Source organism: Aulonocara stuartgranti, assembly GCF_965226115.1.
Source record: "Aulonocara stuartgranti genome assembly, chromosome: 13".
NCBI classification, from domain to species: domain Eukaryota; kingdom Metazoa; phylum Chordata; class Actinopteri; order Cichliformes; family Cichlidae; genus Aulonocara; species Aulonocara stuartgranti.
Genome location: NC_138949.1, coordinates 27,997,178 through 28,024,387, shown reverse-complemented (window position 1 = coordinate 28,024,387; position 27,210 = coordinate 27,997,178). Strand labels below are relative to the sequence as shown.

General features: G+C 39.0%; 1 protein-coding gene across 1 annotated transcript; it reads left to right on the top strand.

Annotated features, from left to right (window-relative positions):
• Positions 1-3,590: 3,590 nt before the first annotated feature.
• b3gnt2b (UDP-GlcNAc:betaGal beta-1,3-N-acetylglucosaminyltransferase 2b) lies at positions 3,591-26,995 on the top strand. The gene is made up of 3 exons (XM_082557122.1): positions 3,591-3,809; positions 18,117-18,261; positions 23,568-26,995. The coding sequence occupies exon 3, from the start codon at positions 23,593-23,595 to the stop codon at positions 24,784-24,786; it is 1,194 nt and encodes a 397-aa protein (XP_082413248.1). The 5' UTR covers positions 3,591-3,809; positions 18,117-18,261; positions 23,568-23,592; the 3' UTR covers positions 24,787-26,995.
• The last annotated feature ends 215 nt before the right edge of the window (positions 26,996-27,210 follow it).

Genomic DNA, 27,210 nt, shown 5'->3' with positions numbered 1-27,210 from the left:
CTGTTATCTAGAATAGCTCCTTTTTATTCTTCTAAGAGTTTTGTTTCTTAGTAAGTGCACCTAAAGTAGGAAGGAAGTGAACACACACTATCAAAGGTGGCTACCGACTGTCTGCAGTTAGCAGCTGGAAGCTATGAAAAGACTCTGCTGTCTTTTGTTTGGTGTTTGCGCTGAAAAATTTCTTTGAGTTTTAACATTTTACATTCTTATCACATGTTGTCACAATAACTGTTTTATTTTGTAAACAAAAGGTCTCTGCTGTCAGCGCCCACACACACACACACACACACACACACAATATACTCGGAGGAGAGCAGTGGCACACCTTTACTGTGACTGAGCACTCTAAATTTGGAGCATTGCCTAATCTATTCGGCAATCTTTGTGATGAGTAAATTATGCATCAGCAATCGAGCTCAGGTTCAAGGTAATGTCCAGAATAAAAATACTGTTCAAGTTTTACCCTTCAGTTGATATGGAAGTTATTTTTATGACACACAACAGTGGTTATTGCTGCTTTTTTCCTTTTTTTTAAAAGGTTGTGTGTGTGTGTGTGTGTGTGTGTGTGTGTGTGTGTGTGTGTGTGTGTGTGTGTGTGTGTGCTTCTATCTGACAGTATCACCCGTTAAATCCTTTAACTTCCTCATTTCTACTGTTTTCTACTGTGTGTGTGGGTGCGCAGACCTTGCTGTTACTCAGACTAAGTTGCGTTGGTGGCTGTTAATCACTCACACCACACACAAGACAACAGGACTGCACTCATTAAATATACAGACAAATGCTGCTTTGACCCAAAAACCAAAGGACCCCTGGAATAGGCTGCAAAAACCTTTCAAAAATGTCAAAACACAAAATGCGTGAAAAATACTCCCACTGACAGCTAGAACAAAAGTAATGTGTATTACATTTAAACACAAAGCCAAGTGAATTCATTTTTAAAGAATTCTGTTTGCATTCTTACCGTGAGTCATTTTTATACTTTCCTCCCAGTTACATTCTTTGAGGTATTTGGTATCATTTAAGTCTGTCTGTCAGTCAGTGTTCCGCACAAGCATAAAGTGAATAAATCCCAAAAACTGATTAAGTGGGTGTTTAATCTCTCCAAATCTTTCTTGCACATGTTGTGTTTCATGAACCTTATTAGCAGTACCACACGTTAGTCCTGCTTTGATTAAACCTGATAAACGAGCAGCTGGGCAGCAGCGGTGGCTACAAGAGCCACATTGTGCTTAACGGACACCCTTGGGTGATCATACACAGCAAACAGCGCCTCTGTGACCACCTGAGACTCTGAGGCAGGCAGGAAAGACACCTGAGTCCTGGCTGCCTGTAGCCTGCTTCACACCCGCTACCTCCACGGTCATCTTATCGCCGTTAACCTCATTAGTCCAGATAAAGCAGCCTGCACGGTCCTCTGAAGCTACAGTGATTGATGGAAGATTTCTAATACATATGGAGCAAGTAATCTTAACTCACAGCTGGGTGTGAACCATATCTGTGCCAATTAATTGCAATCTATCGGGAAAAATAGAAACACTTCCTCTTGCATGAGTATTGAGATCTTAAAATATTAGCAGAGATGTAATACTGATTCTTTGTGCCATCATACAGCAGAACAAAAGGTCCAAATACATTCATCTTTTTCTATAAATATGACTGCATCATATCACTAACATGCGTCATCGTTTTAGAAAGTCTCCATTTTTGCCATCCACACTGCGACCTTAAAGTACCATTTTCAAATGCATACGTTTTCAAGAGCGTTTTCAAAACGCTGTGTTTTCTATCAGAGAAAATGCCGTCCAGTGTGGACGGGACGCCAAAATGGAGAGAAAACAATGCGTTTTCAAACGAAAACACATTAGTGTGGACTTAGCCTTAGAACTGCCAGTTAATCTAATATGCAAGTACATCCTCCATGCAATTACGCATGGCTGTCAAAACACACTGCACATGTATAAATGCTGGCAGCCACACTGACCACTTCTTGTTCTGGCTACTCCCTTTAGTGGTCACCACAGCTGATCATCTGCCTCCATCTCATCCTATCCTTTGCATCCTCTTCGGTCACACCAAACATAGATTCACCTCAGAACAATTTAAGCATGAGCGTGAATGCTAAACTCCATGCAGACATCTACGTACCCTCCAGTTTGATTTAAGTCTGCACAGGCAGTACATTATAAGTACACCAAGTATGCATCAACAAAGAAGACAGGAAATAGTAGGTGCTCATCTGTGGCATCCACAAATATGAGCATCATAAGGATGATATAATCCTTGAATAGCCTCAAACTTTATTGCTGTCTGCAACTAGACTGCAATTTCACTTCAAGAGTTTGAGGTCTTTATAGGTCATATCTGTAACAACATGAGAGCAGGCTTTGGTCATCAATAACTATAATGTGTATAATATGCCAATACCTTATTTTTTTACAATCCTTTAATTGCCTCTGCTTTCGAGGAAGTGCTGAAAGCAAGTTGGCTTTATGATATATTTTATGAACGTCAATAAGGTTTAGCATTCAGATGTACTTTCATCTGTATAAACTTCTGTGTGTCCTCTGGTTAATTATTTATGACCACAGTCTGGATGTCCATTCTTTTCATAGGAGTACCAGCTGTGGCTCTGTTACCCCTCCTAGTCCACCACACAGCAGAGCTCCATTGTCCTGGTCCCAGTCATTAAGAGTAGACAGAATGGCTACTGACCCCCTGCTGTTTGGAGGACACACACCCATCACACAAGATGAAGCTGCTCCAGCCACTACCACACTCTCCAGAGGAGCAAAGGCTTTGACACTGGCACAGCTGATGAGAGTTTAAGCTTTAATGTGGAAGTCAAATACAGTATGTATTTCTGTTTTTGTAAAGTTTGCATATAACGTTTGCGGACCATATGACAATATATAACCAAGGCACACCTGTATTCATGAAAGAGCCTCCATATCATCTGTAATGGCATTATTAACTGAGGTTAGTTTCCAAAGTGAATTTTCTTTTTTCGGTTAAGAGTTTTACTTTAGGTTTTATTCATTTCAGTGTTAAATGTGGTATTATTGTGTGGATGCCAGAGGCAAGACTCACAGTACTGTAAATATCAAAAGTCTCAATAAACACATTATTATTATTATCATTATTATTATTGTCATTATTATTATTATTATTATTATTATTCCAAAAGTCTAGTTTTTATTTTTATTTTAGTTAACTAAAATGTTTAACTGATGATAATACACACAAAGAGATCACAACACTGGTTCATACCAGTTGGCTGCCTTTTTATGCTTGAATAATTCATAAGTTAGTGTTAACAAATAATAAAAACATTCCTCTTTAAATGATCAGGGCACCAAAAAGGTTGAAAATGCAGCCAGAGACCTTCAGAAAACCTCCGGAACTATTGCTCAACAGCACTTCAAAATATTACAGGAAAGTCTGGTTCCCTGGAATTAAAGCTCGAAGAATTACTGTCGCCTAACCGGTTTCTACTCGTCAAGGTCTCTTTATGATGACGCCTTGACAATTTCAGCCTTTTAATAATGGAATAGCCTTTATAAATCGCGCGCTAGGTGACGTCACTGTACAGGGCGTGATCTGGGAGGTGCCGCGACCGCGAGTGCAGTCACAATTGAGACGGTTAAAAAATAGACCAGTCGCGATAAGCAGCAGATCTCGGCTGTTAGCGGAGGGAAAACACGGGAGGTCCTCGGTAAACAGACGACGATTAGCCACCGGAAACGGCACGTGATGGATTTATTTCACTATTTCGCCGCTGTCGGAGTGTCTCTAGGCTGACTGCCAAGCAAGTGAGTTCAACCGAGTTTATTTTTTCCCACCTGTCCGGAGTAACAGTCATATCGAGTAGCTGAACTAGATCCTCATAGTAAGTTAACCGACCCAGTAAGTTTCCAGGAAAGTCCGAGTTACTCGGGGAACAGGACTGTACATGAAAAGTGCTTGTTCCTTTTCAGGAAAACTCAAGAAAGAAACCAGAAACGCAGTAGGAAGAACAGACTATGACAAGACGTAGTGCCGTGGCATTTGTAAAGCAGTACTATCTTTAAAAATACAGCATTATTCTGCTTTAGGGCTAAATGACTAACCTTAATGAATTAATGGACTTACCTGTTTCGGGGTTAAATGCAGTAAATATTTAAGCTGCCTATCAAATATAAAGATGTGTTTATGATTAACAATAACTTGAGCAAGACTGAAAGCACTTCGGGCACTTGGAAGTGACTGAATCAAAAACTAAAGTAAGACATTTTTGTAGCTATTCTCAATCAAAAAGTGTCACATCGAATGCAGGGGTGTCAAAACATGTGGCCGGGGTGGACTACCCAGTTAAGTCTCGACCACTAAATAGGGTTAAAATCCAAAATGCATTTTCATTCTTGGTGAGCTGTGCCAGCAATCTCTGGGAGTGAAAATGTCTGGGAAGTTAAAAAAAAATCTTTACAGATTCCAGCATGTTGTTTAAACCTTAAAGATGGAAATGTTTGTCAATATTTATTTTATTAGCCATATATAGCCAAGTTTAAGCAGTAAAATCACTGCATAATAATCAACATAGAAAAAGTTCAATAATCTTTCTTGCTGACCATCCTAAGATGCCCTGAAAATAAGTCGCATATCACTGTAAACACATTCTTCCCTTATTCTAACTTCAAAATAGGAATGAATAAAAAATTCAAAAATGTGTTTAATTGTACTGCAATGCATTTCATTTAGGAACTGGAGTAAATAGGACCTAATTTGAGCCTTTAAGCCTATGAATGTGAAAATACGGAGATACACTGTTGAAATTTCACAAACATGTAGGTTATCATTAAGTGATTAAACAAGTGATCCACTTATGATCAACTAGGGCTGTATGTACCCTTGAGTTAAAAATGAGCTTGACCTCCCTGCTTTGGACATATAAACAATCTGTAAAAGTAGCACAGAGGAAAGTTAGTTTTAAACTTGGTGTTAATGTTAAACCTGGACAAACAAGTTCCCAATATAACTGTCTGTTCTTCCTTCTCTGTCTGTTCTCTGCCTTTTTTTCCTGTGTATGCACTTCATGATCAAATTTCTGAATCACACGAGCAACATTTTCCAAGGGTTTTTCTGCACAGATGTGTGTGCGTCAGCCCTGTACCAGTGCTATGTTTAGACAGAAACATCCAAACCACACTTAGGATGAGCATTGCTTATCAGTCATGGTGAAGTTTCTGACTGGTCTGTTATGGAATTACGAATACAAAGTGGATAAAATGAATGTAAAGGCGCCAAAATTAACAGTATTAGTTTTAATATGTTGTTAAAATTACATCTGTCCAGTCTATGATATTTATTTGAAATTGCTGTACTATAGATCAGGGGTGTAGCCCATACTGATTTGGATACAGTAAGAAAAATAAAAAGGGACTCAAAAGGTCAACAGAAACATGGTGCAGAAACGTGTCTAATCAATTCATTTTGGTAGAGCTGATATTTTCTCTTAGAAAATGTACATTTTTCTACGACAGTGTGCTGTACAATTCATCTAAATTCTGTATCAGCATTAAAGTATACATGAAATGTAATCATTCACAGATATAAATGTGACAAGTGAAAAGCCAGCCAAAGAAAAATACAGAGAATCCCAGGTGTGTACAAAAACAGCCAAACTTTCCAATGTTATCAGTGTTTGTTATCTTGGCTTCATTGTCTGAAAATATATCTCTAAAAACATAGTCTGACAATTTCAGTTTATTATACAGTCATTCATCTTTAAGCTCCAAATAGACAGCACCCTGTTTTTGACCACACACCTGAGGGAGCAACCTGGCCAGTCAACCAGCAAATTTTACCCCCTTAGTGTCCCTTAGTGACTTTTCCAACTTTGGCCTGTGACGATAATGCTGTGTGAATTGTGATTGATTAATGGTTTCGCATAAACCTAGTTTAATCATTCATGAATGAGATACTATCGTAGCTAGCTGCACTGAGTAGGAGATTCTCTGTATCTCATTGTACAAGTGTATAGTGACAGTAAAAGGCGTTCTATACAAGTGACTGTTTATTAATTATTTACTAAATCACAATAATTCCAAAAATGGACACAGTGTGACATCTTAAAGTTAAAAAGTTTAAATGGCCCAATGGCCGTGAAGATCCGCTTGGTAAAGTAAATCCGTTGGGTATCTTTGTTGGCCTTCAGACAGCAATTCTGACAGCTAAAGAACCAAACGCAGGGCTCGCAAAATCGCTAGCCCGACGTCCCGGAGCTAGCAACATCTCCGGTCGGGCAACCAAAATCTATCTCAGCCCTGCCCGTTGGGTTATCATATAGCCCGAAAAAAAAGTTCATAAAGATAAACAGAAAAAAAAAAATTTTAATATATTTTTTGTACCTTTTCTAACCTAGTTTTTGGCTGCTGCAGAACATAATATGAATAACCGCAAAGACACATTCATTAATACAAATGACCTTTGTATCTGAGTGAGACTGTTTTTTGTTTGTGTTGCTAAGTCGGTCTTTAATACCATCACCGTACAGACATGCATCACTGAGGGAAGAAAAGCTCTGCTAATATTTACTATTTATTAACACATTTTTGTACAGCAGTGTTTCTCACACAGGCTTTATTTTGGAGGCCACTGAAGTGTATCTTAAAATTTATTTTAATTATTTCATTTGTTTCAGTGGAGAAAATTGCATTCAGTTGTACTGTGTGTAAGTCCTCATTCTCCCCATTCAAACAGCACCTCATCTTCTTTATGTTTTCCTACTTGTAGGCTGATCAGGTTGATATTTTGGCAGGCCCCAGGCCTTCATCCAGTAGTTTAAAAAGGTCCTACTCCACCATTTTGGTGGAATATCGATTGCAGGCTTCTGTAACACTAAGGAGTTCAATACAGTGGAGCTGGAGACCATCCACGGGTTACGAAGCTTAATAGACAGATAGCTAACTACTTAAGAAAGTGTGAGGGTACCTCCTTTAGTATATGTGTCCTCCGCAAGTAACAGCTTTCATTGTTTCTCTGTGGAGGGTGAGGAACTGTTACGGTTTCCTTTTAGGTGTTTGGGCTTCATCCCATGTGCACTATAGATAGCCACACATGACTATTGTTTTCAGTTTTTTTGCACTGTTGTGAAATATAACAGAAGGTTGTTTTGAGTTTATTATAGTTTCTTCCAGTGGCTATTTGCATAAATGGCCAATTAAAAGGATACTTCTTTTCATGTCTACTCCGGAGCAGGAAGTGAACAAACTCAAGTGTCCTTTTAATTGAAGGCTTGTGACCTTGACCCTAGATTAATGTGTCGCCTCATCTAATCCATACCACCCAAATTCTTCATTAATATTCCAGACATCATGGTTAGTAAGCAAATTAGTGGCTCAAGGAACATGGAAAGGAGTGAGGGTTATTTACTTTAGGCTTGATGTTACTTAAGGGTTTCTTCCTCATATACTACAGTGGAGAGAGTTCACACAAGTACAGAAGTACATTTGCTGCATATGCTGCTTTTTTGCTCTGAGTTGAATTCATACATTTGGCTTTTCAGCCGTCTTCCTCTTGTTTCAAGGTCATTAATTTAAGCACATCCTGAAACTGGAGATCTGGCAATACCCAGGGGTGGTGCTAATTATGGTGGCATCCCAATAGATCTGTACTATAACCACATTATCGTTAACACAGAAATCTGCAAGGCCCCATTTAGACAGCCAGTCACACAGCCTGATCAGCTATACAGCTTAATGTTCACTTAGCAAAGCTACATGCACAGCACACACACTGTAGGTTTGTTACACTGCTTATCCCCAGAAGAAGTCTTTGGGGCGCGTGTGCCCATGTACAGTGAATGCAGTGTATATTTTCTGTTGTTTAATAAGGTATTTCTCTACATCCTCTAAACGATGGTATTGTTTATAAATTATTAAATGAAAACCAAATGTAGAAACTGTTTTTAAAAAATTCTTACAGTGATGGTGATTTTCTTTGGTTCTAAAATCTCTTTGGGTGCCAAAAACTTCTCTATATAGAAAAAAGCTGTGTTATTATGCAGCTCAATAGATAAGAAGCCTACAAAAAGTAATAAAAACAATCTAATTAATTCAGCTTACTGTAAACCACCTTTAGACAGTCATGGAGCCTGAATTACAACATTGCATTCAAACAGAAATATTGTTCTACTTTCTATTAATTACCATCAGTTTTTATTAATATTATCACCTTACTGTCAACACTTGAACCCAAACTGTGAATATAAATATTTGGCCTGTTCACGTAGTTTCTCTAAATGTTGTTCATTTGTTTGCTACCCAACGGTGTTAACATTGTTCTTTCTCAAATATTCATGATCACATCCAACACCCAGAGAGTTTGGGGGAGTTCTTTGTTTTTCTTTGGTTTAGTTTCTTACACGCTATAAAGCTTGTAACTTGGCAGTAATGCCAAGATGTGTGCATAAGTGACCACAGTCACTTATGCACACAACCACGTGTTTCAGTTTCTGAACATCAAAAGCAAACCTTTCGTGGGCATTGTTTGCTCAACAGAAGTTAGTAATTTTGTTCTCAGTTATTCAAATGATTTTATATGAAGGTCAACATAACACCACCAGTAAGCTCTTCTTTTAAATGGGGAAAAATGTATTTATAAAGTTTTAGTTAGTTCACTATACAACAGAATTTCTTTTACATTAAAAAAATAAATAAATCTGGTTCCACCTCCCCAAATAAACCTCAGCATTGCTGTGATTAAAAATGTTTGTACACATGTTTACTCATTATTTAATAAACATCTAGCAATGACTATATATATATATATATATATATATATATAATATTTTTTATAGGGGGGGTGTACACATTCCAAAGTAAAAGTAAAATATTTTTTCATTGTCTTGTCAATTTGGTAAATATATCTTTGCACGATTTTGGGGTGATTCTTGGCGTGATTGTGCATTAACTGCCTCCATGAAAGGCTTGTATTGTAAAATGTATTCTGAAATTACTCTTAATATCGTGATAATTAAACGGACTAATGAAGAAACCAGACACTGAAGCTAAACGGAAATGGGCAAATTCAAGTGAACTGAAAACAAAAACAAATCAAGGGAAATCAAAAGCCTTATGCAAAACTGTGCTTTTTGAGCTTGGGAAAAACCTTGAACATCTTTTGCCAGGAAAAAGAGTTCTAAATTACAATTAACATTGTTCACATGTGGCAAAGTATAAGGAGCCGAACAGGTAAAACAGTACCTTTATAACATTTGTCTGGAATTTCATTCCTTTTTTTCTATTTATATATTGGACCCACAACAGGGATCAACTCACGGTGGAGTGAGCCATAAAGTCAGTCATACAGTGGCAGAGCAGCTCAGATCTCTCTGCGCATCCAGGCTCAACTTGTCTGACTTTTTGTATTCTGCACAAGACTGTCAAAATCAAACACACAAGCCTCTTCTCCTTTTCCTTACATCAGCCTCAAAACGGAACCTTTCAATGTTAGCCCCGTTAAACCGCAAAGGTTGAGACATACTGCTCAAACAGAGATTCCGGAATGGCTGCTTGTTCAACTTTTTGTCACATGAAACGGAGTCATTTCACAATACCAGGGTTTCTTAATCACTAATATGAAGAGATGTGCATTTGCACACAAGTTAGCACCAGCTATAAATTGCTTTGCTGCCGCTGTTTCCCAAGATCCATTAAAAACAGCTTACTGAGTAGACAGAATTAATCCATAATGTTACAGTCCGTAGTCGCTCCAGAATATGGCAAATACATCAGTGGGCTTAAAAAGACATTAATGATAATGGGAGGAAAACTAAAGTGATGCCAGTATAATAGCCAGGACACTCACAGAACTGCCTAATGTAAGTGATGACTTGCAGGATGATGGCACACTGAGGAAACTAAAGACAGCATTTCTGACTGAGTTGTACTACTTTGTCTTTATCTGGGTCCTACGTTTATGTTGTCAATAGTACTCTAAAAGAAGCCGAGCCATTTTACGAAGTTAAAGTTTAGACTGCTTTGTATCCTTGGCTTTATTTGTATATGAAAACCACCTGGAGAAAGTTTGAAGGTGCGTTTTCATTTCATTTCATGTCATTTCATTTATTTATTTATTTCACACTTGGTTCAACAGTTTTAACAGTTTTGTCCTTTCATACACACAAACCATGCTTTTTCTCAGTATAACACTGTAACAATGCGTGAAAAGGAGCAGGAAGAAGAAAATATTCTTATTAAACCCTGCCCCCATCTGCAATCCAACTAATAACCAAGGAACACACTATTTATCTCCAGATCCTAACGCACACCAAACATCAAATTTACAATCAGCAATATACCACTTCATATAATAACAAGGAGAAAAAATAAGTAAATAGAATAAAATAAGGCGAGAGAAAGCGTGAGAGAGGGAAAAAAAAAAACCTTCTTCAATTAACTCCAATTTGGTTCATATTCTTCATATTGAATTATTGTTTTAGACATGTTAGACTTTTTAAAACAATGTAAATTTGTACAGTTCTTTATATTATAATGAGAGTTCCACAGTCGTATACCCCTAACTGTTGGACTCATTAATCTTTGTGTAGTCCTAGTTAGTTGATGCTTAAAATGAAATTTCCTTCTGCTGTCTTCACCCCCCGAACACATTGAAAAGAAACTTTGTAACGTGAAAGGCAAAGTATTATTTTTAGCCTTAAACATAATTAATAGTGTCTGTAGTTTCACTAAATCTCCTAATTTTAAAACTTACTGTTGAACTGTTGAAGTTAATGGTTCACAACATAGTTCTTGTTGATGGTTTATAGTTGTCCGCTTTTAAAAGTAAAGATTTTGATGCCCACTTTTTTAGCAAAAGAAATTCACCGATTTTTAAGTTGTTGTTTTTTGTAAGTAGGGTTTAATTTACTGAAGGTTAGAGTAATACTTTATTAAACTGATAAAAGATCATTGGAAAATGTATCATCTTCTCCACTTACGCATGTAAGTTCATATTATAAGCTGTTACTTTCAATGGAAATGTGAATTGTTGCATCCTTAATGAGTCATCTTGTTACTGTTGTATTCCCCTGTTCCATTAAGTCTTTGTCATGAGGTAGCTTTTAGCGGTCTGGTAACAGGAACACTGGAGTTGGGCAACATATGAGTGGTCAACAACTCACACAAACTCAAAATAAAAAAAGATAATGGAAACTAAATTGTCAGTGGCTATTTTGTCACCCAATTAATTTACAAGCATTGTTTCTTGGTGAATCTTGTGGAAAATCTAAACTATTATTAAAAATGCTCAATAATAAAACACTTAGAAATGTGAAAACATCAGTTCCCTTTTGACAACAGTCATTGTGTGAACCATTGTCTTTGTGCTTCTTGTCTTTGCCACATAACCACTTCCTGGCCTCAGTTCCTAAGAATCTGTATCCATTTAGCCATTCATAGTAACTATGTAGATGCAATGCCAGCTATAGGAGTTCGCTAATGCACAAGAACCAGACAGATATTTTCAAGTTGAGACCACATGGCTTGTCATTTGTATTGTTTCTAGGTGGATTTAAGGTCTTCCATATATTTCAAAGTAGGTTCGATATCACAGGTCATTCAAGGATTCCAGCCTAATGATGTCTGAGTTATGGACTTTCTCCCTTATTTAATTATACATGGAAAACTATAATCTTGTTATCATAATGTGATTCTGATCTCGTCTGACATAAAGAAAAGTTGTGCACGCACAATGCAATAGCTTCAAAAAGATTTTTTTAGCAAAAAAGCATGCAGCTCACCATGTCATGTTAGGAGCCTGAGAAGTATACATGGTGAGGTGGTTGTGGCTGTGCTGGCACGCACATAATAACATGGGTTAAATAGTGACTTTAATAAAACTATCAGGGGATGAAAAGAAGGGTAGATTCATAAGAAAACCTTGAGATATTGGTGGTGTTTAATTATGTGTAATGTAGAGTTAAAGCTAAAGCTTAGCAGTCATCTGAATCCATACACGCTTTCTTCACAATTTAAATGTGCAGGTGCAAAATTACTCGTTTTTATCGTCTTCCTCGGGAGATGTGATAACATTGTCACTTGATCAGCTTAAAGAGTCCATTTCCTTTCTTGCTGCATTAGCATCAGATGCATAATTTCTGTAAACAAAGCTACCATTTAGGTTTTTTTCTTACTGGCAAACACTTTCTAGGATGTCTCACTTCATTTTTACAAGCTTTATAATGTTTAAGATGTACACTATAATCCCTTGAGACAGAGATCTTCGGTTAATCTCTTTGTTTTTCTCAAGGAGTTCCTGTCATTATTTGCAATTAGCCTTTCAGTGGAAACATGGCTATCTGTCATAGTTGCAGGGAGGGTCTTGTCAATGCATTTCTCTAAAGACTGGAAGTTCATGATTCGTTTTGCAGAGTGCACTTCATCTTTGCTCATCAGGTCACACTGGAGTGACACTACCTAAGTTCAGTGTGTGCTGAGTGTGAGCAAATGACTAGCAGGTGGCCTAAGTGTAGCCAGGGTCACAAGTATTTGTTGATAATGAGAAATTCCAGTCTATTTTAAGTTCCAGTGCTATTGTGAGGCAGTGAATGTCTCTCCTTTCCCCATCACTATACTGTAGCTTAGAAATGGTCACTTTAGCATTACTAGGAGGAAAAAAAGAACATTTCCTCAGGTTGTTTTGAGAATAAATGTGCAGAGCTTGAGAGCTGTTCTTCGCCCCGTAGAACCCACCCCATAGCCATATTTGGATAAGGAAATTAGTGTTCCTGATATTACTTCAGTTTTTGGGCTTTTGTTATTTTAGGATTGTTGTTGTTGTTGTTGTTGTTGTTGTTGTTGTTGTTGTTGGGTCTCATGTACAAAACCAGGAACATAATCCCACCCTGTATACTTCAAGGACCTCTTGCTTGTCTCGGTGCATGCTCAATCATTGAGGTAAGTAAAGCCCTAAAGGTTGATTCTGTTTGTCTGGACGTAGCGTTTTCAGTGGGAGAAACGTTTTGTCACTCATCCAATTAACTTGGATGATGAACGGAATCAATTTTTTGGGACCTCTAGGTTGAAATATTTAGGTTGTTATTGTGGTTTTATAGTAATTCCGATGAGGATGAATGGGAGATTTTTAACAGAATGTCCTCTAAGGCTAGTTATGCATGTGTTGCATTTTAATAAAACCAACACAGAGATCAGAACCAACAAATAAAATTAGGAGACTGTCTCACATCAATGGAAAATTCTGAGAAGGAGCCATGACATTTGGTGGATATATTCCAGCTCAGACAGTCCCTCTTTAAGTTGCAGCCTTCAGGCTATTTATGGCCCTCCTCTCTTTGCACCGTGTCCCCATTAGACCCACATTTTTCGTACAGTAATATCTTAGTCTTGTATGAAGTATTACTCCCCAAAAAATTATCTTTGGTAGTTTCAACCTACAAAGGTGAAGAGAGTCTGCTCAACAATTTACAATCCATGGATAATGATGATTCATATACAAAGGTAATTCAAAGTGCTTTTATAATGCATTACAATGTCAGAGAGATAAAAGGAAATGATGAACTTCTAGATGCATACTGTCAAAATGTACTTGAGATGATCCTGACTGGGGACAGGCAGTAATCCTCTTGTTGAGTATCATCAGTAATTATCATGCTTTATTTATATAACCCAAGATTCATTTTGTATAGCTTCATGGGACATTTGTTTAAACAAAAATCTGTGACAGTGTTCCAGTCAGATCCATTTTTAGCTTGGTATGGGTGGCTGTTGCGTTCCTTTCCTTGACTTTTATTGTTGTTGAATTTATTAAGCAGACCACAGAGAGGTAAATCAAGAACAGTGGCTCTGTCACCTCAAATCATTAACAGGTTTTCTGCTCAGTTTCTTTATGTGGTGGAAAAACTGTTTTTGATCCAGAGGATGCTGAAAACTCCACTCGCTCTAGAAGGAAAAACTTAAAACTGGGACCTGCCCATTGCTTTGCCAGTTTTCACTGCGATGCATTGCCACTGGTAACACCCACAGAGGAAATCGTTAAATGTGAAACCAAAATATCGTAAGTGGTGCCAGAGACGAGACGTTTTACCTTCAGCATAAACACTGGTCAAAAAAATTAAAGGGAAGTTGCAATAAATATTCGTCCCTTAAGTCAGGTGCATGCTCCTCTAAATGGTTAGACTCTTTATCTTTAATTTTTTTTTAGCCTTTATCAATTGAAGGTTGAACTTTGTCCACAGACCTGACGTGGCCTGTGGAGGAGACTTATCTGTTATCACTCGCACACAGCAGTTAGCAGCCTGAGCCTTTTAGGCTTCTCTGCCCTGCTGACCTGTTTCACACAACTTTGGGAGGGTTGCAACCGTGAGTGTGTAGGACATGTGTGCTGCAACCGTGAGTGTGTAGGACATGTGTTCTGCAACCGTGAGTGTGTAGGACATGTGTGCTAACCAGACCTGCTGCAAAACAAGCCCACAAATATCAACCAGCTAGTGAAGAGGATGTCCTAGATACATTTTCTGTTTTTGAGTTCCTAAAAATGATGAAGTTTTACGTTGAGAAGGGCGTGGCTGATCAGTGGAGCTTCATTAGTTGTGCATTCATCTGAATAGTAATGGCAGTTAACGTTGCTTTAACCTCACTGTTAAAAATGTAATTAGTGTTTTCATCTGCAGTTAGTACGAAAAGCCTAGCGGCAGTAAAATGAGACAGAAGTGATTGGAGATGTCAGCTTCAGCGGGGTCAGACAGGTCCTTAAAGTAAAAAGAGGTGTGTTGATTTTTCACTTTTGAAATTTGTGTTGCCTTTTTCAGCATTTTAGAGACTCGTGAAATTTCCAGAGCTGCAAAAATATGTTTTATGTCCATTTTAGATGCCCTCCAAGACTCACAATCTAAACCCAAAAATGTGTTTGTTTGTTTTTCACTAGAGGTTTCTGTAATTAATTTTTAGCATTAACATCGTGGTCTATATAATGTTTTAAATAGGAAAACTGCACAGTTTTCTTTTGCATTGTTCACTTGCATTGTAGTTTTGTTTTGGGAGGTTTTTTTTGTTATTTGCCCAACAAACTGTTGTTATTTAGTCTTAAATAACTTATGTACAGGAGCATATGCAGGAAAGAAAAGAGGAAAGTTTCTCAGCATGGTCAAACAAACACAATGGAAAGCATGAGAAGCAACGGAAATGGAACAAAGCCAGGCGTTCCTTTCGATGATTAACTCCATTTTAATTGTTTGGCCATCCTCCGGTGGCTTTTTCAGTTTGTTTCGTTAAGAGGTTGCCTATGCTTGCTATCTGCTGTCCTCTCATATCTAACCAGCACACACAGGCAGTTTAATGATTAACAAAACCCAGTCATGTTTGTATAAAACGAGCTTTCTACATCAGTCTTTTGCAAAAGCATTAGATTATTATTGCGTGTGTGTGTGTGTTTGTGTTTCACTTTTCTCTTTATATTTATATCTTTCTTTCTGTTTGTGAGAGATTTATCTAACAAAAACAAACTGTACAAGTTTATTTAAGATCCTGCTAGTTGCTCCCATACACAATTTAAAGTCAAAATGCTTTGAGAGATGATTTTATGCAGACATCCACGCAACGGCATGTCTGTGTAAGGAGGAGAAGCTCAGATTTAAGGACTCTTAAGAAGGAAAAGTACCTTGGGTAAGCTCAAATATTAGTAAGCAAACAAATCTCTAAAACTGAAAATAAGTATTAGTCCTGAACAGCACAAAGTCTAGTTTCTGTGGAGAGAAGAGCTCTGTTAAATACAGCAACCCCTCCTGTCTTTCGGTGAGATGGTGATAATAGTCTGCACTGTGTTTCATGAATGTGAAGTCTGTTTCATGGCTTTGCTGTCAGTCAGATGTTTACCTGCACTTGAGTGACCAGCCTCCAGAGTTTTGTGGCAGTAACTAAATTTTTATGGAATTTAAACATTAAGGATTGACAATTGAGGTAGGAGGGTCATGGTGTGTGTCTGTATGCGATTATAGAAGTAGAGTGTGTGTATATGGTGCTGAAAGTGTGCAAAAAAAGTATTGTAAAAATTACTAACTTAACAAACATGTCAGTATGTCATCAGCGCATGAAAGGATCTGACATGTCAGCTGGACAAAATAATTGGATATTCTTTTAAGTTAATAAACTATGTTGTTTGTTTTGCTTAGTGAGATGTTATCCTTTTTCTTTTAGCTGCAGCAAATTTAAAAATATTAGACAAATGTGTAAGTGTGATTAGCCTCTAGGCAAACTGTATATCAGATAAACTCAGGCTCAGACTGTATACATTTAATTTATCACTTTACTGAATATATGGGAAAGTCAGATTATCATAAAATTTCCTGCAACATAGAGGGGAATAAAATATAAAGTTGCTTCTAAAACCATTTCTTGATTGGTGCTCAGAGAAAAATGCAAACATTTCTGTCTAAGAAAATAAATAAATAAATACATTTAGCGCCTCACTGGTCTCTTATCTGGAACATAACCTACACCGGAGCAGAGAGGTGTGCTACAAAGTTAAATGGGTTAGCAAGCTTAAACCCACTGTTCTTTTTTACCTCGCTAGATCGTTATGGCAACTTGTTCTGAACACATAACCTGGTCAGGATCAGGTTATGTTCAAAGTTTAAACATTAGCTAGAGACACCACATACTCACTGATTTGTTTTTTGTTTTTGTTTTTAATTTACGGTCTGCTCTAAGTGTAATAGACATTATCTGCTGCTATACGAAAAAGTCCCACATGCAGTCTGTTCAGTCATGTGTTACAAACACCAGTGAATGTAGTTCAGTCATAAAGTTACAAGGATGCAGACTGTGCGTCACATTGTCACGGGAGATCGGTTCAGTTGGTGATGCAGAAAATGTCTTAATGTTTTCTGCTTGATCTGTTTCTCTGACACTTCTGGAACCGCAGCTAATAGAACACAGATTAGAAAATTCCTCTGCTTGATTTTTGAATCACTCAGCATTTATAGACGTCAAATCACAAGACTTCAGAAGACTTTGTCCTGTCTGTATCTATCATCTGTTCCTTTTGATAATGTCTGATTGACGCTCAGTTGGTAAATTTTTAAAACCATTGTCATGATACCAAATCTCTCTGGCGCCTAAGTTTGCGAATGCAATAACTCGAGAACACGGCAACATAGGAACTTCAAATTGATACCATAGGTGTGCTCCTTAAAAATATCAAATGAGTTTGAATCTCAGTGATCTTGGCGTAAAGGTCAAAGGTTTTCTGAAACTCTTGTGAATGCAAAAACTTGAGAAAAGGGTGACATAGGATGTTGAAATCGATAATATAAGTGTGTCTGCTAGGAGCCTGAGAGGTAGCACAGGAAGTGGCCAGTATTTTTGGTTTTTGTCAAGTCAGCTAACACAAAGAAACCCTGGCTATGTTGATCATGAGTGGCAGCGCACTTCTTCTAAATAGGTTTGCAGCATAACCTGCCATAGCACTATACCGTGTTAAGAAGTGAACCACTTTTTGTACCACTGGGCAATCAGAGTGCCATGTTTATATGCAGCATGAAGTTAGGATCTGCATTTCAAGTAAGAATACTGTACACGGGGAATTACTTATTGTTGTACTAAGAAAGCACTCCCTCTGGAAACCAGCTCTGTTGCTTTCACATAGATTTAGTCGACACATTTTGTCCTGTGGTACCTGTCAGGAAAATTCTTAACTTAAAAATAAAAAAAATGAAAACCGGGAAAAGATACAAAAATAAATCATAGTAATGATTGAACCTCCCTGAAGTGAAATTAAATGAAACCAAGTTCTGTTTTACTGTGAATTTTGACACCAGGGTTTTAATTTCATTAACAGCAAATCTACATCTGTTCCAAATATCACACATAAAACTGTATTTTATTATTAAAAGCTGTATACACCCTCCCACCCAATCATGACTGCTCACAGAGGTCAGACTTCACCAGTTCTTCTACTAGAAACACTAATAAAGATATATTTATCATTTTGTATTTAAATCAGGGTTATTGGTTCTTTCTTTAAGAAGCACGCTTTCAGTATATAAAATTAGAACTGATGTCTTTTTTGTCCTCATGCTCTCTTCCTCAATATTGACATCTGGGTTCTTTCTCTCTCATTTGCAGATTCAGTCTTTTCTCTGCCTCCTCCCCTTCCCGATCCCTTTTCCCCATTGGCTGTTGTCCCCAGACAGTGCACAAAAGTATGGGGTAAAAGTGCTGAGGAGACACCAGGAGAACAAGAGCTGAAGAGGCCCACTCACCTGCACAGGTAAGATCACACAATGTGCGTCGTTGGAAATGTTTTGAATAGGCAGTGCATCTCTTGACATGTCGGTCACATTAAGACTCTCATTTAGATCTGTATAGCTATATTCTGTTATGTTTACACATGAAGTTTAAGGTTTTAGGAAGGTGCATTGTTCATCGGTTCTCTCCACAGTATAGTATTTAAAGCCATCTAAACATAATCATGAAAGCTATTAAGGTCCACTAAGAAGCGTACAAACCCAGCCCTTCAAGCTGCCATTGTTCTGTAGTGTCTCACACCCATCCCCCACTCAGGTGGGATGGCTTACCTCAGTGAACCTTTTTATCAGGTGGAAGCCACACTGGTCAAACACAGTCTAGTGTTGTCTGGTAAATTACTGACCTCATCACAATCCCACAGACCTGTTTGTTACCCGACACCATATGGTGTCACCACAAGCTTCATGATAGATAAACATAAAGTTAATGAATAATGGAGAGAGGTTTAAAAGCGGATCAGATAATTATGTTACAAACTACACCAAAGTGCCCATAGACAACCTACGCAGATACAGGAAGAACATGTAAAGTACACACAGAGAGGTCTTGTCCCGATGGTGGCAAATTGTATCTATATGGAATAAAAAAATCAAAAATAGATTACATGCTATTGTTTCAGTGTATAATGTATAGTCCTTTAACCCCCCAAAAATCCTAATCATACCACAAAGGTTTTTAATAGGCATCTTTTGATGGTTGACTTGAATCAAAGTAGTCAAGTGTATCTGTGTAAAAGAAGCCTGACTGTCTTGGAATCCGTTATCTAAATAAAGTATAATTATCTTTTATCTTTAAAGCCAAGTCAGACGAATTCTGCAAAAGAAGAGCCATAAAGGTTTATTGTGAGCAATAAAAGTGCCACTGCGGATGTTTGCAGACTGCTTTTTGACATTGCGTTTCTTCATCTCTGCCTGAACCGTTATCATGCTCCATTGCTGTCTTTTACCACAGTGAGACTATTTCTTATTATTAGTTTATTAATAATTCGACTTTTTTTCCTCATTCTGTGTGGATTCTGCATACAGTCGGTTTAAGAAAAAATACAATAAAACTTTCTGTCCACTTATTTTGTAATTTTTAGGAGTACTTTGCACCATAACAAGTATAGGTGTGCACTGCTTCCTGTGATGACAGGATGTGACTCATACTGTCTTTTCTTGGGGCACTGCTTATGTTCTGGATCTAAATGTGTTTTTGCATATCCTTAAAATGAGGGTCCATTTAAAAATAATACATTGATGAGGTTTTATGAGGTAACTAGATCTAGTTAGATTAATCAAATCAAGAAGGCCATCAGTCAGTTGTGTTCACTTGCAGACAGCTTTCCAGCATACTTGGTGGGGCCAGACAATTGAATTCAGTTGCTTCCAGTTATTATGAAACATGATAACGGTGACTTTTTTTCTATTGCTTTGAAGCTCTGATGTCTTTTTGTGTAATGAATTAAGTTCACCTCTTGCCATTGCAGCACTGCACTTTTTCCCCCGCCCCTTAATTTTCGAACTTACTTGTCCTTTAGCGTACCTATAAGTAAGCCTTTGGTCACTGAGCTCCAGAGGAAGTAAAATTCATAAGTTTTCCATGGAAGAAATGGTGGAAGAATTGTGTAACAGCTGTCTGGAGCTGATTTTTGCCTCTGATCACTCGAGGTCTCTCACACTTCCTGTGGTGAGCGTGCCCGTGTCATAGTCCAGCTTATGCCTTGCTTATACTGTGTTGCAGACATGGACACAGACATCTGGAAGGCCGACGGTCGAATAGTCATTCCTGTTATACTTTGAAGTCTGCTGCCGTAGATAGTTGATTGTAATGTAGATCGGTAGGAAGAGTCCACACAGTCCCAAAAGAACAGGCAGGCGTGGACCATTGCACCCACTGTCTGATGGGATTTAAGTCACTCAGGCCAAAGCGGACCTCAGTGGGCTCGCAGGCATGGAAAGACATATCATAATATAATGAAGACATTATGAGCCAAAACAAATTATGAGAGAGATTCTGTGTTAAACCAGAATATATGAATTATTAACCCAAAGAATCCAAAAACCTCAAGTTACATTATGAGGTTTGTTAGTCAGTAGTGTTACTGGTTGAATGAGTGTTCGAATGTGTTGTGTAAAATGAGAGAAACTGGCCAGGTGCTCCCAGTTGCACTGATTAACTCTACCTACCAGGAAACTGCAACCTAACATAGAAAAACCACAGTAGTCCCAGCAGAAGCAGGAGGGCTGTCACTTGCCAGCTGTCCTTTCAAGGCAGGCTTTATTGTCAAATGCACTCAAGTCAGGAACTAACCGTGACCAGACATCTCCACATCCTCCAGTGCCTCCACATCTTTGTTTTTCATTTAATGTATATTTCAAGATTAAGAAAATCATGTGTGAACTGATTTTAACTGTCTTTAAGCTGGAGTCAGCTCTAACAACACTGACTGAATGCAAAAGAACTGAAACTATAGCTTAAAGTTTGGTGCATGACCTTACTATGCCTAATCTGTTTTTGTGTGAGTGTCAACCACAAGTGTAGACCTTGTCTTTTTAATGCTGACAGCTAGAAGCATGATATTTGTGTGTCAAACCACCAACATGCCTTAATTGCTTCAGCTAAAATGGCCTCGATGTGAAACACTATGACTGAGTTTAATGTCTTAAACCAAATGCAGATGGTCAGCCAGACTTAGGCAGGTATGCGTGGATTTTGCTGCAGACTACTGGTGGTTAATTACAGGTCCAGAAGTTGTGGTTTCATCTACATGTTGTTTAGCTTTCTTCTTAAGAAGCCTCCCCCACCGACCCACCCACTTGTTTCCCAGAAGTGATCTTGTTTGTATGGGATGCAGAGGAAGGGAAAGCTTAATTATCCATGAGAGTAAGGGAGAAGAGGAGATTGAAGGAAAACTAGCATAAGTCCATGCTTGTCTGTTTGGTGATATAATACTGATAAGTGTGATGTATTCCTATCCTGCGTTGAGTCAGAACAAATTCAAAGGAACAGAGGAAACCTGATGGAGACGGGCAGAGTGAGGAGGAGTGAACGAGGCTCACGGAATAGAAAAAGAAGAGCAAACAGGAGTGCAGCAGTGGAGAGTTGTTGCTAGGAGGCTGAGAGAGCAACACAATACAGAGGCAGGAAGGATCCAGGGAGCAGTTCAGATCTGTTAGCTCATCAGGCAGAGCTCGCACCGCTTTTTGAGCTGTTTACATTGATAATTGTAATGAAGATAAATAAGTCTTAATGTCCTGACTCGGCTCTCTGGGGCCAAAACCTGGTGGAAACAGGTGAAGGCAAAATTAAATTCTTGTAAGTTGTTTAGAATTAAAAACACCTACACCATCTCTAAACACACCAATGAGCAGTACCCTTACACCCAAATGTTTCTAAAAAAAAAAAGACTAAACAGTTGTCAGATACAATGAAAATCCCCAGCAACACAAACTAGTGCCTCATAACCTACCTGTGCCTGGTTAACAGCAAACAAATCCTGTGTCTTGTAATCTTTAATGCTACAACGGGATTTCCTTAAACCTAAAATATAACTCAAAGTGTCTTGTCTGTCCCAAAAGCTCTGCGATGAGATGTCTGCAGACGCAGATGAGAGGAAAGTGAAAGCAAACAGGCACCTCGGTCGTGCCAAAAAGCAGAAAAGAAGAGGCTGCGCTTGATTTTTAACAATAAATAACAGCAGCAAAAGTCTTTATCTCATTGAAATCACTGAAATTATTCGATTGGAAACAATGCTGGGGAGCGGCTTTTCTGACTGAGATGATCAAGAAGCACTTTCCCTAAATGAGCCCTAATGTCTCCCAGATGAGCAGACCCTTTTTGGCTTTCAGAGCTTGCAATCTTATATCATTATCCAGTCGTCTTTTTATTTTACTTTTAGTCTTTATGACTTCAGAGTGTTGTTAAGATTGGAAATTTGCCCAGAAGTGTGCAGCCTCACAGTGAAAACATTTACTCGGTTAGACTTTGTCACAAGTATGGTTAAGCAGTACCAAAACATGTAGTTTATCAATAACTTGATGAAAATATTGCGTTAAAGTGGCTGCTTCACTGGTCTGCAGGAAAAAGGAGAAAGTGAGGGGAACTCCAGGTAAGGACATTTTCAGAGGGGAAAGCGTGACTAAACAGAAACCTGAGGCACAGCTGAGCCTCCTGAAAGGACGGTATTGTCTGTTCAAGCTCACATGTCGTCCTCATTTCTTATTGGTTTAAGCAAAGGATACAAAAGCAGAGAGGAGGACAATGAATCCTCAAATGTTTGCCTTCCGTTAAATTGCCCTCTGGCGTAGTAAACGAGTAAACATGTTGTCAGTGGAAATGCAGGTGTATGCTGTGATTTCAGGCAGACTACCTTATCGTGCTTCATCCCGACAGTTAATGTGGTAAACTTGAACTCTCCTTACACCAAGCAGATCATTTGCTAATTGGTTTCTCATATTTAGTTTGGACTGGTCTGGACACGCAGCTTGGTAATTAGATCAGTTCAGGCTCACAGTTGTGAACGCATGCTGCATGAACACACATAAATAAAGTGAACAAAATAGCAAGGCCTGATGATTGCAGATCTAGTTAGGTAGCTCAAAGTTAAATTATCTTTGTGTCTGCCGTAGGAGGAGTATTTTTTGTTTTTAATTATTCCAAGAAAAAAAACTACCCTACCTGTGATTTGATTATGGTGATAATGGAGACATGCCACCTCATAAGTTTTACAGGAAGTTTTTAAGTGTTTTGTAAGAAATCAGTTTAACCCTCACTGGAAAGCACAGCCATCACTTCTGAGTGAACCAGCATGTTCACTCAGAAGTAACTATGACAGCCAAACAAACAAAGCATTATTATACACCATATCAGTCAACCTGTGAAAAGTCAAGTGATTCAGTGTGAAGATGACACCACTCTGCTTCAGTCTTATCAGCAGTTTGACCTCTGACCTTCTTGATCAGATCAATACGTAATCTTGCTGTTGCTTTGGATAAACAAACTATTCTGACATAGTTTTACACAACGTCTTACAACACAAACGGGGGTTTCCATGTGATCGTTTTGTCAGTGTGGTTGAGGTGTCTTCTCTTCCTTTTTCCACCCATTGTTTCTCAACAGAGGGAAGTTGTAAACCTGCTCATTTCACCATAGATAACTGTTCTCCCTCGTGCTTCCTCCTACCTGAAATTACCTGAGTGATTTGAGAATAAGGTAAAAGATGAAAACTAAAGATCAGTTTGTAGTGAAGACTAAAGTCTTTGTTTCTTCTTCTGTGTGTCTGCACAGGTGTCAGCGTGTGCGGTAATCTGTCATGGGGCTGCTGCCAAAGATGAGGCTTAAGGTTGTGGTGTCACTGACTATGGTCAACCTCTTTATCTTCATCATCATCTCGCGGAACATCAACCAAGACAAAAGTGGACATCAAAAGATTCTTATCCCTTCCAAACGCTTCTGGGCTAAAGTGGCTCCCAGCTCGGCCTACTGGAACCGCCAGCAGCAGATTCTGGACGTTCACAGCAATCACATCTTCATGACGAACCGCAGCAGCGACATCCCTGAGTGGCTCAATGACACCAGTTTGACATCCAACGTCTGTCAGCCTAACCTCAGGGTGACCACTCAGGTAAAAGATTACAACTCCCTGCTGCCCCGCTTCAAGGACTTCCTGCTTTACATGCGCTGCCGCTCCTACCCGATCATTATGGACCAGATGGATATCTGCAAGGAGCCACCGTTTCTGCTGCTGGCTGTCAAATCGCTGGTGCATCACTTTGATCGCCGCCAGGCCATCCGTCAGTCCTGGGGAAAAGCAGGCGTATTAGCCAATCGGACAGTGGTTACCATTTTCCTCCTTGGTAACGCAACACCTGGAGACCACCACCCAGATCTGTCTGGTATGCTGCATTTTGAGAACGCCCGCCATAAAGACATCATCCAGTGGGATTTCCGTGATTCGTTTTTCAATTTGACTGTCAAAGAAGTTCTTTTCCTGGAGTGGATCCAGGCACGTTGCTCCGGCGCCCAATTCATCTTCAAAGGCGACGACGACGTCTTCGTTAACACCTACCGCATCATGGACTTTCTCAAGGGGCTCTCGGGACCCAAAGCCAAGGACCTGTTTGTGGGTGATGTGATCACGAATGCGGGGCCCCACCGAGACAAGAGGGTCAAATACTTCATACCAGAGAGCATGTATGTTGGAATCTACCCACCGTACGCAGGAGGAGGCGGCTACCTTTATTCAGGTGACATCGCCTTTCGCCTGCATAACGCATCTCAGCGCGTAGCTCTGTACCCAATAGATGACGTCTACACGGGTATGTGTCTTCGTAAGTTGGGGCTGGCCCCCGAAAAGCACAAAGGCTTCAGGACTTTTAACATAGAGGAGAAATACAGGTCGAACCCCTGCGCTTACAAGAGCTTAATGCTGGTTCACCCAAGGACCCCACAGGAGATGATCCAGATCTGGGCCTGGCTCAGTAGACCCAACCTGACCTGCCAGTGACTGCAGTCAGTCTGAAAACATGTCAGGATAGATCACAAGGAAGGCCAAAGGGCCAAATATTTTAACTTGAACTTTAAAAGTTGGCAGCTTTAAGTTAAGATATTACTACGATGTCCACACGGATCCTCTGCCTGGTTGAGCGTTGTGGCCTGAAAAAATGAGGGCGGCGCTGATTTTTCACATTTTGTATTATGGCTCTATTCCACAGAGGAGTTAACTCTGCTTAACTTTCAAAGGACCTTCACCCAAAGTGAATATCTTTGAGTTCATATATTTATATCACAGCTATTTATATGGCCTTTATGTGCTTTAACACTGTCACCTCCACCACAAAGTGTCTCAATGCTGTATTAAATAAATGAGAGCTGGAAAGTGTCTGCCTGGCACCCAAGGGTCGTTTTGGTTAAGCTATAACATGCTGGTCAGGTTATTGAAGTGAGTAAAAGCAATTGATTGCTTTCTGAACACTGAAAAACAGTAGTTCCTGCATTCCCGGTGAACACTTCCTTGTAGTCGTAGCTGGAGGCTTAGATTGTGCTGCTATTTCCAACCACACTCCCAGAAGTATTTACTCACGACTCTAAAGCTCAGAGTTTTTGTTCACATCATTTCCTCAGTTTCCACTGGTGAGACTCTGCTCTCAGTCAGCCACAACATTAAACCCACCTGCTGAAATGTTTTTTTTAAAGGCCAGGTCTCTTTACCGAAGCCACCTTTGTGGTTTCTTAAAAGCAGTTCCCTTAATTGGTGTGGCTGATCAACGTTGGAGCAATTAAAATGAGACAGGGATGTCTAGCCTCGCTCTCCGCAGCTCGGCCGGTCGGGGCTCAGAGAAATCCAAATGCTGGTCTAAATCAGCTTCAGGTACAAAAAGGTTTAACAAAAGCCCAAAGTACATTTTCACAGGTGTGTCATTTCAAGCGTTCGGTGTGACGTATTTGCTATGTGCCCGTGGAAAGCGTTGAATGAGGATAAATGCTGCTTTACTGTGACCTGAGTGAGTCTAGATTCTTTAAAACAGGCTGAACACGTACATACACAAATTGTTACTTGATTAAAGTGTCCGTGGGTTTTGCAAGAGACTCTTAAGGGTTCTGTGTGTTGGTGAAAGCTTTAAAGTGTGTGTGAACTTGTGTTTTATTTAAAAGTTGATCCTTAGCTCATTGTTGTTTAGGTTCATTCACCTGACAAGAGACATCCTGCACATATTTACCTTTCCCTCGTATTTCATAAAATTCCTTCTGAGCAGTATTGTATGCACGACACGGTGAGATGCTTGACTCGCACACAGCATGAAGGGTAATGGTGTTACTTCGTCTCTGTTAGAGCTCCCCCTGCTGGTCAGGTTGGCGGCAACAAAACATTTTTTGCAAGAGCTTTGTAAACAGTGGCGATCCCACGACTCCCAAACTGCCAACCACCTGATTTATTTAAAGCATCGGCTTATTAATTATCTCTGTGTTAGTCTCTACATCCTTCGTATATCCGTTATGTGACATTTGGAAATCATCCTACAGATAATCGCACCAGGTCTCTTGTTTTTCCTCTTTTCTTTTTGAACTTCAGTATATTCATGCAGGATAAGACCAACACTAAAAAGAGAAGATAAGAACCTGAAAGACGTGTATTTCATGCTTCTGGATTATTTAATATTTCACTTGTTGTGTGCATAGCGCTGTCACTGCTGACATACATGCCGTTAATCGTTGCACTCCTCACTGTGTAGTTTCGCGGCTGCCTGAACTGTTTACATCGCTTTCTAATTGTTGCTTCAGCCTGATGATTGTCTACAGGTGTGTGGGTGTTGAATTTGTTGATTGGAAAAGGTGCACAATTTATCCAAGTTTGAACAGTCAGTGTTTTTCTGGCCTGAATGTCCCGAATGTGTCCAAGCTGGGGATCATGAAGGAAATTCAGCTGAATGTAACGAGGCCTGTGGCTGTTCCTTCATTGTGTGTTTTTTCTATTTAATCAAAGTTTATGTGGAGTATCTGTGTTGTTTTTAACCCACAGAAAGATTTTTTTTGTGTGTGTGTGGTTTCTTTAAACTTTGGTTAATGTGAGTTCCAGACACTTTTCGCTGCCTGCACGAGTCAAAGATGATTACCAAATCTGTGCCTGATGTTTGTATGTACTGTATGTCACGCAAACTTAAATGTGATCGCTTTAACATCATGTTTCAATAAAGCTATATTTTAATGGTTTTGTAGATGCTGTTATGTGATTTTTATGGTTTCTAAGGATGTACATGAGAATTTAGAAAAATCAATCACGTCTGATTACAAAAAATCTTGATGCTTTTTAAACCTCAAGTCACTTTTTTTTTTCTAATAACAAGCATTTTAAAGCAGGAGTTAACCTAAAGATACACACATGCAAAGCAAGATATACCAATATTTTTTAAAAAAAATAGTTGGGAGGATG

Bases quoted from the DNA above. Each gene is read 5' to 3' on its own strand.
- b3gnt2b (XM_082557122.1), top strand. From the start codon at position 23,593: ATGGGGCTGCTGCCAAAGATGAGGCTTAAGGTTGTGGTGTCACTGACT.